The 13668-nt window shown below is 40.9% G+C and overlaps 1 protein-coding gene across 1 annotated transcript in view; it reads right to left on the reverse strand.

The window, feature by feature from the left end:
- The window catches only part of LOC149459362 (interleukin-1 receptor type 1-like), a 67882-nt gene that overhangs the window by 22630 nt on the left and 31584 nt on the right, over positions 1 to 13668 (reverse strand). Inside the window, exons 5-6 of the mRNA XM_089681251.1 lie at positions 9619 to 9787; positions 2096 to 2161 (exon numbers count right to left, since the gene is read on the reverse strand). Of these exons, the coding sequence (XP_089537377.1) occupies positions 2096 to 2161; positions 9619 to 9787 (235 nt within the window). The remainder of the gene's footprint in view (positions 1 to 2095; positions 2162 to 9618; positions 9788 to 13668) is intronic.

The raw sequence follows: 13668 nt of genomic DNA on the forward strand, positions 1-13668 counted from the left end.
AGGCGCCAATCCTTAATGGGGAGCGGGGGAAAAAGGCTTAAAGCGGAACTTCCCCTTTTGGGTGGAGCTCCGCTTTAACAACAACCCCTTATGATTCCTTGCTATAAATATTAGCATATCCCTTCTAAGAAAGGTGCTTGTGTACTACTAGCACTCCTATTACTGTAGGAGTACAGCTCCATACAAGTCTACAGGGAGTTAACAAATGGGCAAAGTAACAGAGCCTCAAGGCTACCAATATACAAACAACAAAAGATCTGATGTCTGACTGTAAAGAAATTATGATATTAAGGTATGCTTACAGATCCATAGCTCTGCTCAAAACTGGTCTCCCCTGCACAGTCCTTCTCCACTCTTTATTGAAAATAGAAAAAAAAAATCAGTCTTACTCCAGTTGGCTATTCTTGGGTATTTTAAATAATTAGTGCAATAACTGCATACAATAATGTCTCCAACCCAAAACCTGCCTTTCTTGACATGTTTCACCACTAATTGCTTGCTCACAAGGATAGGGGAAGTCCCCAAGACATCACTGTATGCAGTCAATGTACTGATTATTAAAAATACCGCAAGAAGAGGTAGTTGGAGTGCGGCTGATTTTTTCCTGTTTTTAATAAAAGTATGATTGTTTTGGTTGAGTGTGCATGTTTTTGCACCTAGCTGACATTTCTCGTGTCGACCTTATCTCAAGAGAGAAATTGTAAGATCTTCCAGGAAAACTAATTTCAGATAATCAATTCCCTCCCTCCATTAATATCACCTGGTCAGGGAGTGTTTCCAGAGCCAATAGTGTGCCAAATTCTAACTGGATAGTTTAGCAAAGGATCATCCAATGTCTATTTCAGTAAAGCTGGCCATACACTCGAATTGCAACCAGCTCCTGATGAATTGTCAGAAATTCACTTAGAGGGTGGCCCTGTCAGCCCCCTCTCACCCAGCATTCTTTGACTGAAAAATCAAATAAACAGGCAGGAAATTGTCAGCCAAACAGTGTCTGCATTCAGTCAGATCCAGCTGCTTTTTAGGTATTCTGACAGCATGAATTGAGGAATGTGTTTGATCTTTTTCATTCGGGCTAAAACAAAAATCAGTTTATGGCCAGCTTAAAGTGGAACTCCAACCTAAAGGGGAAGTTCAGCTGGTCTCCCCCCCCCCCCCCCCCCTCTGCTGCCACATTTGGCCCTTTTTGGGGTGGAAGGGGGGAGCGGTTAACTAACTTTGATAAGTACCCGCTCCCACTTCAAGGTCAGATTGCCGCAGCAATCTGAACCAGAAGTTCAGCCCCCCTCCTAACTCCTGCAGCCTACACAGGTCCCAGAAGACTGCAGTCCAAGTGCAACGCGCTTCGCACATGCATAGATGGAAGATGGCTGTGAAGCCACAAGGCTTCACTTACAGTTTCCCTTACTGAAGAAGCCAGCGCCAGCAACCAAAGCTGAATGAAGAATCAGCTTAGGTGAGGACATCCCTGGACCCCAGTATATTAAAAGTCAGCAGCTACAGTATTTGTAGCTACTGACTTTTAATTTTTTGAGGGAGCCCAGAGCTCCGCTTTAAAGAAGATCTATCACCAGAAAAAAGGACAGTTTTTTAAACCCCTCAAAATCCTTTGCATGTAGCACTGGTCCCCTTTTAAATTTATGCAGTGGTTTTAATGGGGACAAATACTATTTGCACAGGATTCCCTAGAAGATTAGAAAAGCTTAGCCCCCGAAATATAGGCCTTTTTTAAGTGTAAGCATTAAATTTTGAGACAACCCTATATCAGAGGCCACATTATGAGATGCATGGCATCTGACAGTGGGCTGTTTTCCCCTAAAACATTCTGCTCATATTAGATAGATGTACATTAGTTCATCAAAAACACTGAAGGAACCTGTTTTTCCCCAAGCAATGATATCATCCTGGAAAGCCAATGAAGATGGCCACAGCCTAGTACCTGGAAGAAGCCAGGTAGAAGATGCCAGCACCAGCGAGAGATGCTGGATCGTTGTGGAAGAGGTAAGTATGGTGGAGTTTAGCTCTACTTTAAGTTCTGTCTCAGTATGGGCTAGAATGTTATCTCATACAATTTTAATAACACAGAAAAACTTACCCAACTCTGCATCTATGAAGTTATCTGTTGGATGCAATATAATGGGTTGTGCTACAAGTGGTAATTCTGAAAAAAATAAATAAATAAAAATCCTATTACATATAAAGCATTCTAGATTTCAGTACCTATTTATACCTAATATACTATTGTACTGTATGCTCTGCATATAAAATTATACATTTACAGTATGCCTGATTCACACTAGTGCAATGCAATGTTGATTTGATTTTACGTGCGATTACATGCGATTATATAGTGCGACTTCTTTCCGATTTTAAGCCTATGCGTTTTTAAAGTGGTTTTATGGCTGTGTGTTTTTCTACTAATATTACTAGTACTTCCTCCGGGTGCTCCAGTTTCCTCCCACACTCCAAAGACATGCTGGTAGGTTAATTGGCTCCTGTCTAAATTGTCCTAGTTTCATCCCTGGCCATGCGGGATCTCCTGCATGATAGGGGTTGGGGAAAGACCTGGCAACCTACCCTGTAAAAATAATTGCTAAGAGAATTCATGGAAAAAGTCGCTTACGAGTGACGGTCCACGCAATGGTCGGATACGACTGAATGGATAGATACATAGATTACTAGTACTGTTACTTCTACTACTTTTTTGAGGGACCAATGATTCGCCTGGGAGGAGAGTTGAGGGTAAAAAAAAACATGAAATTGCAATTTCTGTGCATTTGCATTGATGTCTATGTGGCCAAATTCATGCTGGATTTAGGACCAAAGTAGCACAGGAACCTTTTCCAAAATCGCTTTATGCTGAGTCACATTGATGTGAACGGGCATCAATGTAAACAATGTGATTTCCATTGTCATGTGATTCTGCATGACTCAGGTTGCATCAGAAATTGCACTAGTGTGAACCAGACTTTAAAGTAGAACTATAGGCAATTTATTTTTCATTTTGAACAGAGTAAGGGAGGTTCACAATCCTTGTCAGTTTATTTTTGCCATCTGTGATCCATTGGGGAGATTTCCCTTGGGGGCTCCTCTATTACTTTTCTGGGGACAACCCAAAGTTTGGGATTTTCTTCTACTTTCACTTTCAATGATAATGGTAAACAGGACAAATAGAGAGTGTGATTTTCCTTAACAGGGACACAGACAGCAATAAAAGCCTGACAGGTGCTCTAATCCCTCTCCACTCTGTCAGAACTAAAAAAAAAAGTTTTGCCTTTAGTGGTACTTTAATATTTACTTTTTCACTGAAGCCTACAGGTGAAACTTGAAAAATTAGAACATCGTGCAAAAGTTCATTTATTTCAGTAATGCAACTTAAAAGGTGAAACTAATATATGAGATAGACTCATTACATGCAAAGCAAGATAGTTCAAGCTGTGATTTGTCATAATTGTGGTGATTATGGCTTACAGCTCATGAAAACCCCAAATCCACAATCTCAGAAAATTAGAATATTACATGCAATCAATAAAACAAGGATTGTACATAGAACAATATCGTACCTCTGAAAAGTATAAGCATGCATATGTACTCAGTACTTGGTTTGGGCCCCTTTTGTATTAATTACTGCCTCAATGCAGCGTGGCATGGACGCTATCAGCCTGTGGCACTGCTGAGGTGTTTCGGAAGACCAGGATGCTTCAATAGCGGCCTTCAGCTCTTATGCATTGTTCGGTCTCATGTCTCTCATCTTTCTCTTGGCAATGCCCCATAGATTCTCTATGGGGTTCAGGTCAGGTGAGTTTGCTGGCCAATCAAGCACAGTAATCCCATGGTCATTGAACCAGGTTTTGGTGCTTTTGGCAGTGTGGGCAGGTGCCAAGTCCTGCTGGAAAATGAAGTCATCATCCCCATAAAGCTCGTCTGTGGAAGGAAGCATGAAGTGCTCCAAAATCTCCTGGTAGATGGCTGCGCTGACCCTGGACTTAATGAAGCACAGTGGACCAACACCAGCAGATGACATGGCTCCCCAAATCAACACAGACTGTGGAAACTTCACAATGGACTTCAAGCATCTTACAGTGTGTGCCTCGCCATTCTTCCTCCATACCCTGGGTCCTTGGTTTCCAAATGAGATACAAAAGTTGCTCTCATCAGAAAAGAGGATTTTGGACCACTGAGCAACAGACCAGGTCTGTTTTTCTTTAGCCCAGGTAAGACGCTTCTGACGTTGTTTGTTGTTCAGGAGCGGCTTGTCAAGAGGAATACGACATTTGAAGCCCATGTCCAGGATCAGACTGTGTGTGGTGGCTCTTGATGCACTGACTCCAGCCTCAGTCCACTGCTTGTGAAAGTCCCCAACACTTTTGAATGGCCTTTTCCTGACAATCCTCTCTAGGCTGCGGTCATCCCTGCTGCTTGTGCACCTTTTTCTTCCACACTTTTCCCTTCCACATAACTTTCTATTAATGTGCTTTGATACAGCACTTTGGGAACATCCAACTTCTTTTGCAATTACCTTTTGAGGCTTTCCCTCCTTATGGAGGGTGTCAATGATGGTTTTCTGCACAACTGTCAGGTCAGCAGTCTTTCCCATGATTGTGATTCCTACTGAACCAAACTGAGAGACCATTTAAAGGCTCAGGAACCCTTTGCAGGTGTTATGGCTTAATTAGCTGATTAGAATGGGACACTTTGAGCCTAGAATATTGCACCTTTTCACAATATTCTAATTTTCTGAGATTGTGGATTTGGAGTTTTTATGAGCTGTAAGCCATAATCATCACAATTATGACAAATCACGGCTTGAACTATCTTGCTTTGCATGTAATGAGTCTATCTCATATATTAGTTTCACCTTTTAAGTTGCATTACTGAAATAAATGAATTTTTGAACGATATTCTAATTTTTCGAGTTTCACCTGTATATGCTGTTTTAGACACCATGTAATGGCAAAAAGAAGTGCCAGCTTTTTCTCTATAGCATAAATGAACAAAATTTGCTGGAATATCAGTCCCTAATATAGATTATGAAGTATTTGACCATGACCTTTAAATATTAATTTTTTTTATATAAAACTATTTGGAATGTATAATCATTCACTTAAATAAAAACATGTGATCACAGAAAAAAATGCTTCGCTCTTCCTTTAAAAATCAATAATTCAAATATTTACAAAGAACGCTAATCCCAAAAATAACACAACATTAGTGCACCAATGCTTGCAACCAATTGTGAAAATCATACAGCATATGAAAAATATAAGTCCACATTCTACACAATATACTGTGATGCAAACACTAATTCACTTGCAAGTGTCCATGTAGCAGAATAAATTGTTTTTTATTAATTACACGGGGTGCGCTATGATTGCTATTCCCTTTTTTTAGGTTGATTCCCATTGGAACCAGCAAGGCCTCTCGTAGCATGTGGAAGTGGCTTCAAAGAGCTGGAGGCTGATCCACAGAAGGATACTCACCCAACCGCGTTATGACCTATTTCTTTTTAGGTCTATTATTAAGGTGAGCAGGCACTGCACTTAGAGGTGGATATTTGCAGCACAAGCATGATTATGTTCTGTTTGGAGGACTGATCACATTGTATGGACAGGGTAGAGAAGAGTGGTAAGGGCACGGAAGAGTGGTGAGGTCAGGCAAGAATGGTGAGGGCAGGGAAGAGTGGTAAGGACAAATAAGGGTGGGTGGGCAAGGAAAAAAGCGAAGGCAAAGTGAGCATGAGTGTTAAGACAGAGTGTTAAGAGTGTGGGGAGCTATAAAGTGGTGAGGGGGGATCAGAGAAGAATGATGAGAGTAGAGGTAGGTGGATGGACATAAGGCAAAGTAATCATGGGGTAAGCAAAGTTAAAAAAAAATGCATAAAGATACCCAAGTAAGCACAATGAAACATATTGAATGTCAATATCGGGAGCACCCCTGACTCAATTAAATACCACTGTGCCAGACGCATCACTCTCACACATGCAAAATATATCGTGGCTCCCATCCTGTGGATGTTTTCACTCTCTGATGAAATCTCACATGTGGAGCTGCTCAGAATAATAGATACATTATGTTGCCAAAAGTATTGGGACACCCCTCCAAATCATTGGATTCAGGTGTTCAAATCACCTCCACGGCCACAGGTGTATAAAATCAAGCACCTAGGCATGCAGACTGCTTCGACAAACATTTGTGAAAGAATGGGTCGCTCTCAGGAGCTCAGTGAATTCAAGCGTGGTATTGTGATAGGTTGTCACCTGTGTAATAAGTCCATCTGTGAAATTTTCTTGCTACTAAATATTCCACGGTCAGCTGTTAGTGGTATTATAACAAAGCGGAAACAACTGGGAACAACAGAATTTCAGCCAGGAAGTGGTAGGCCACGTAACATGACAGAGTGGGGTGAGTGCATGCTGAAGCACACAGTGCGCAGAAGTCGCCAACTGTCTGTAGAGTTAATAGTTAAAGACCTCCAAACTTCGTGTGGCCTTCAGATTAGCACAACAACAGTGCTTAGAGAGCTTCATGGAATGGGTTTCCATTGCTGAGCAGCTGCATCCAAGCCTTACATCACCAAGTGCAATGCAAAGAGTCAGATGCAGTGGTGTAAAGCAAACCGCCACTGGACTCTAGAGCAGTGGAGACGTGTTCTATGGAGTGACGAATCACGCTTCTCTATCTGGCAATCCATAGGATGTGTCCGGGTTTGGCGGTTGCCAGGAGAACAGTACTTGCCTGACTGCATTGTGCCAAGTGTAAAGTTTAGTGGAGGGGGGGATTATGTTGTGGGGTTGTTTTTCAGGGGTTGGGCATGGACCCTTAGTTCCAATGAAGGGAACTTTTAAGGTGTCAGCATACCAAGACAATTTCATGCTCCCAACTTTGTGGGAACATTTTGGGAATGGCCCCTTCCTGTTCCAACATGACTGCGCACTAGTGCGCAAAGCAAGGTCCATAAAGACATGGATGAGCAAGTTTAGAATGGAGAGACTTCACTTGCCTGCAAAGAGTCCTTTGTAGAAGGAGAGTAGAAGGCCTTTAGGATGAATTAGAGCGGAGACTGCAAGCCAGGCCTTCTCGTCCGACATCAGAGCCTGACCCCACATACAGTCATGGCCGAAATTGTTGGCACCCTTGATATTTCTCCAGGAAATCATGTATTTCTCACGAAACGTATTGCATTAACACATGTTTTGCTATACACATGTTTATTCCCTTTGTGTGTATTGGGACAAAACAAAAAAAGGGAGGAAAGAAAGCAAATTCGACATAATGTCACACAAACCTCCAAAAATGGGCTGGACAAAAGTATTGGCACCCTTTCACAACTGCGGATAAATAAGAATGTTACAAGCATGTGATGCTCCTGTAAACTCACCTGGGGCAAGTAACAGGTGTGGGCAATATAGAAATCACACCTGAAAGCAGATAAAAAGGAGAGACGTTCACTTAACCTTTGCATTGTGTGTCTGTCTGTGCCACACTAAGCATGGACAACAGAAAGAGGAGACGAGAACTGTCTGAGGACCTGAGAACCAAAATTGTGGCAAAATATCAACAATCTCAAGGTTACAAGTCCATCTCCAGAGAACTAGATTTGCCTTTGTCCACAGTGCGCAACATTATCAAGAAGTTTGCAACCCATGGCACTGTAGCTAATCTCCCTGGTCGTGGACGGATGAGGAAAATTGATGAAAGATTGCAACGCAGAATAGTCCGGATGGTGGATAAGCAGCCCCAAACATGTTCCAAAGACATTCAAGCTGTCCTGCAGGCTCAGGGAGCATCAGTGTCAGCGCGAACTATCCGTCGACATTTAAATGAAATGAAACGCTATGGCAGGAGACCCAGGAGGACCCCACTGCTGACACAGAGACATAAAAAAGCAAGACTACAGTTTGCCAAAATGTACTTGAGTAAGCCAAAAGCCTTCTGGGAAAACGTCTTGTGGACAGATGAGACCAAGATAGAGCTTTTCGGTAAAGCACATCATTCTACTGTTTACCGAAAACGGAATGAGGCCTACAAAGAACAAAACACAGTACCTACGGTAAAATATGGTGGAGGTTCAATGATGTTTTGGGGTTGTTTTGCTGCCTCTGGCACTGGGTGCCTTGACTGTGTGCAAGGCATCATGAAATCTGAGGATTACCAAAGGATTTTGGGTCGCACTGTAGGGCCCAGTGTCAGAAAGCTGGGTTTGCGTCCAAGATCCTGGGTCTTCCAGCAGGACAATGACCCCAAACATACGTCAAAAAGCACTCAGAAATGGATGGCAAAGAAGCGCTGGAGAGTTCTGAAGTGGCCAGCAATGAGCCCAGATCTAAATCCCATTGAACACCTGTGGAGAGATCTTAAAATTGCTGTTGGGAAAAGGTGTCCTTCCAATAAGAGAGACCTGGAGCTGTTTGCAAAGGAAGAGTGGTCCAAAATTCCGGGTGAGAGGTGTCAGAAGCTTATTGATGGTTATAGGAAGCGACTGATTTCAGTTATGTTTTCCAAAGGGTGTGCAACCAAATATTAAGTTAAGGGTGCCAATACTTTTGTCCAGCCCATTTTTGGGGTTTTGTGTGACATTATGTCATATTTGCTTTTCTGCCTCTGTTTTATATTTGTTCCAATACATACAAAGGGAATAAACATGTGTATAGCAAAACATGTGTTAATGCAATACCTTTTTTGTGTGAAATACTTGATTTTCAGGAAAAATATCAAGGGTGCCAACAATTTCGGCCATGACTGTATGTGCTTCTGGAAGAATGGTTAAACATTCCCATACATACACTCCTAAACCTTGTGGACAGCCTTCCCAGAAGAGTTGAAGCTGTTATAGCTGCAAAGGGTGGGCCAATTCAATATTCAGCCCTGCGGACAATGACTGGGATGCCATTAAAGTTCATGTTAGTGTAAGGGCAGGAGTCCCAATACATTTGGCAATATAGTGTATATATCACAGGAGATGTAAGGGAAAAAGTGCAGCACCTTGTAGGGTACACCCTATGTGCAGGCATGCCGACAGTCATACACAACATGCATGCAGAGTTTGGAATCTGATTGATTGATTACTGCTGAGGACAGGTGTCTTTTATACAGGTAACAAAGTGAGATTGGCAGCACTCCCTTTAAGAGACTGCTTCTAATCTCAGCTTGTTATGAAAGACACCTGGTAGCCAGAAATCCTGCTGAATGATAGGGGATCAAATACTTATTTCTCTCATGAACATGCAAATCAGTGCATAATTTCTTAGACATGCATTTCTTTTGATTTTTTTGTGCTATTCTGTGTCTTAGTGTTACAATACACCTACAATTGTATTTCTTTGTGAGTGGGAAAACATTCAAAATCAGCAGGGGATCAAATAATTATTTCCTTCACTGTACATATACAGTATCATCATACCTACATTATTTATCCCAACACTATTTTGACCACTATATCTGTATGACAACAATGAACACAAGGAGTAACATGAACTCTCTCTTTCTTCTTGTGTCCCTCTTTTATAATACTTATGGATGACTAAATTTACAATAACGGAAGCACATCTTGTATTTTTAGGCTGTCAAACATGACAAGTTTAGAAAGATATTTTTATGATAGTAAATCTTTATAATTACCTTGTATGGAATAGGTGATGGATCGTGAAATGTTATATTTTGTTCCATTGTATATAAATGAAGTTACGCAAGTGTACTTTCCATTATCTTGTGGTATCGCCTTTGTGATGATCAATGACTGTTTTGTTGTAAGATATTTGTCAGCTGTCAGGTCCAAGGGCTTGCATTCCTGTACAGAAATACAACAGCAATTTTTGTATAAATACATAATAAAAGTATTTCCTTGTAATTATTTGGTATTATGGTGCAGCTTGGACCAATGTAAATATGTACACAAGGCAGCAATTACAAAATATGGGGCCCCATACAACCTTTTTCTCAGCAACGTTCTTGCTCCCACCTACCTGACCGTGCTGGAAGTGCTCATTATCACACTGATGTTGTGACATGCTAGGAAGTTTGCTAATTGTTCCCTTTTATGTGAAGCAAACAGAGGGACCCATTCTCCATGTAACCAGTGCACTACACACATACATGAACCAAGCCAGGCAGAAGATTAAGGTTTTCCCAACAATGGAGTTGCTTGGATGAGAACAGGCAAACCTTTGAAGGATTGCTCACAACACATGTGGTAATGATTTTCTGATTCATAGATCTGCTAGTGCACACGATCCGAGATTATCACAAGATCCGGTGATCATAGTCAGTTTGCAGAATACCATGTCATGTCCAATGTTCATTTTATCCATTTTATATATAAAATCTACTATGCTTTTACATATAGACAACAGAAGTGGGAAACCCCAATACCCTATACATGCATAATGGAGTAAAACAGTTAATTCATCCTATTTACAAAATTATTTAGTCATACACACCGATCATCCATAATTTTATATTTAAATATTTTTTATTGAAGGATTTTAACATACAGATAGATGTATATTAACATTAACATGTAGGAGGTTCACAATCAATTAATACAGTTGATAGATACGAAAAAGATCCCCATCATTTGGCTGGGGTAACTGTAGACTTATGTCACGTTTACATGTGAGGTATGCTCAGTGTGGTGTGAACCATGCTTTTGTTTTTTGGAGGTTAATGTCATATTTGTGGAGTGAGATAATGCGCAGTTTGTTTCTGTCTAGGGTCAAGGCTGCGGATGTGGAGGGATTTGGTTTTTTTTTGTTGATTTCTTCATTTAGTTTGATGGAGGTTATTGATTGATTTGTTGGGACCGTTGCCTATTGATACGAGAGTTTAGTTGTATGAGGATACCTCTCATGTAAGCCTTGTAAGCGGGCCATATTTTGGTGATAGAAATGTCGGGAGTAGAATTAGTGTAAAAAAAAAATTGTGGGCTTCTAACAGATGTTTCTGGTTTTCTGGGTTCTTCAGGATTGTAGATTTTAGTCTTCAGATGAGTGGGATTGCTGAGCGTTGATTGTCGTCTAAGGATATGTTGATTGGAGCATGGTCTGACCAGGTTATGGTTCTGATTTTGGACGTTATCACGTGTTGTAATGTCCAGTTGTCTGTGATGAAAAAAATCAATTCTGGAGTAGGAGAGGTGGGAAGGGGAGTAGTAGGTGTAGTCTCTCTCATTGCCGTGGTGACATCTCTAGATGTCGTAAAAATCGTGGTTGTGCAGAAAGTAGTTGAAATTTAGTTTAGGGGATCTTTTGTTGGAGGACGAATCTAAGAGAGGGTTGCCAATAACGTTGAAGTCTCCGCCAATGATGAGTCTGCCTTGTTTATGAGTCGAGATGATAGTGTATAGCTTGTGGTAAAATTGCATCTGATTGTTGTTAGGACCATAAATATTTACTAGAGTGTAGATAATGTCATTGATTTGGCAAACTAGGATATGGTAGCGACCGTGCGGGTCGGCGATTTCTGAAATGTTTCGGAATTGAACAGAGTCTCTTATAGCTGTATAATGACATCATTCTTTTTCTTGAGATTAGTAGTCATATAGATATGTGAGAATCGATGGAGTTGTAGCCTGGGGGTCTTGTTTGTAGGGAAATGGGTTTCCTGTAAGAAGAGTATGTCGGCCTGGAACATTCGGGTTTCTTTTTGAAGCATCGATCTTTTGAAGGGAGAATTTAAGCCACGTACATTAAGAGATGTAATATTAATCATTATGTAAATCTCTTGTTTGGTGAACAAAATAGTTGAGTTGTTGTTTGAGAAAATCGCGATTGGATGAATGCAGCTATGAGAAGGAGGATGTTGTCAACGTTATGATACAGACTAGGTTCGAAAGAGGAGTTAGGGTGAGTATTCCAGAAAAGTTTGTTGATGGTGAATACTGAAGTGTAGATGATTGACCGGTGGTGCCAAGGGAGGAAAGGAAAGAGGAGGTAGAAAAAGATAAAAAAAACTTATACAGCGTATAATGCAAGTGACCTGAGTAGCTCGACTTGCTACTTCAGAAATGGGGAGTTTGAACAGGCTTTGACCGTGAAAAAGGTCATGCCAAACATTTTCTTGTAACATGCACATTGTCGGAACATGGCTGATCACCAGAAAATAGTAGATCGGGATATAACATCCGAGATGAAGTATATGTGCTGCATAAAAAGTGTGCTGTGTTGCTGTTTATTCTGCTTCCATATGTTGGACATTGGTAGGTGTAGATTGCTGTGTGTCCGTGGGTAGTATGTTCCAAGCTTTAAGTAGGTCTAGGGCCGCTTCAAGGGTTTTGATTGTGAAGATTCTGCCTTGTTGCTTCACGGTTAGCTTCGTGGGAAAACCCCATTGATAGCCTATGCCGTGGTTTCTTAGGGCTTTGGTGATAGTAATCATTTTTTTCCTGTTAAGGAGCGTGGCCCTTGACAGGTCTGCAAATAGTCGGATATTCGCATGTGACGATGGGAGCGGAGGTGGGTTTCTGGCTGCCGACATAAATTTTTTTCATGAATTGTTTTCATGAAAGGGTGTACCTGGTCAGCAACTATGTTTGGGTATGTGGTACTAGGGATGCACCAAAATTTTGATGGCCGAAACATTTCAGCTGAAAACACCCCTATCGGCACTGATACAGGTAAGGAAAAACCCCGCCCCTCGCCGCCACCAGCTGCTGCTCGGTGGTTCTCAGCCTTACCAAAGAAACCATCAAACAATCCCGGCGCTGGACACAGAGATAAGTGAAGGAAAGATAGCCTCCACTCATCACTATGCCCTTGGAGGACCGAAGTAATGTCATTTCCGGTTCCGGCTATAAACAAGGCCTTTTTTTTTTAAAGCACTAAATCAATGCTTTTTTGATCTAATGCTTTACAATGTAGAGGAGAGATGTGGGGTCTTATTGACCCCCATATTTGTCCATAAAGGAGGACCTGTCACTACTTATTTCTATCACAAGGGATGCATGCATTCCTTGTGATAGGAATAAAAGTGATTAAAAAAAGTTTTTGTAAAGAGACAGTGTAAAAAAAAAAAGTTTAAAGTGCCTCCATCCCCCCGTGCTCGCGCGTAGTTGTGAACGCATACATAGGCCATGTCAACATATGTAAACAGTGTTTAAACCACACATGTGAAGTATCACCACAAACATCAGAGAAGAGCAATAATTCTAGCACTAGACCTCTTCTGTAACTTTAAACTGGTAACCTGTAGACATTTTTAAATAGTCAGCCATGGTGATTTTAACCACTTCAATACCGGGCACATTTACCCCTTCCTGCCCAGACCAATTTTCAGGTTTCAGCTCTCTCACACTTTGAATGAAAATTGCACGATCATGCAACACTGTACCCAAACAAAATTTTTATCATTTTGTTCACACAACTAGAGCTTTCTTTTACTGGTATTTAATCACCACTGGGGTTTTTATTGTTTGCTAAATTAACAAAATAAAATTTTAATTTCGGTGCACCATTTTTGAAAAAAAAAACACATTTTTCTTTGTTTCTGTTATAAAAGTTTGCAAATAAATAATTGTTCTTCATAAATTTAGGCCAAGATGTATTCTGCTACATGTCTTTGGTGAAAATAACCCAAATCAGTATTTATTATTTAGTCTGTAGGAAAGTTATAGAGTTCACAAACTATGGGATATATCTGAAAATTGATCAGTCCTGAAGTACAGACAGCCAATCT

This window comes from Staurois parvus, unplaced genomic scaffold, assembly GCF_062004578.1.
Source record: "Staurois parvus isolate SC_StPar_1 unplaced genomic scaffold, SC_StPar_1.0 ptg000262l, whole genome shotgun sequence".
Lineage (NCBI taxonomy): Eukaryota > Metazoa > Chordata > Amphibia > Anura > Ranidae > Staurois > Staurois parvus.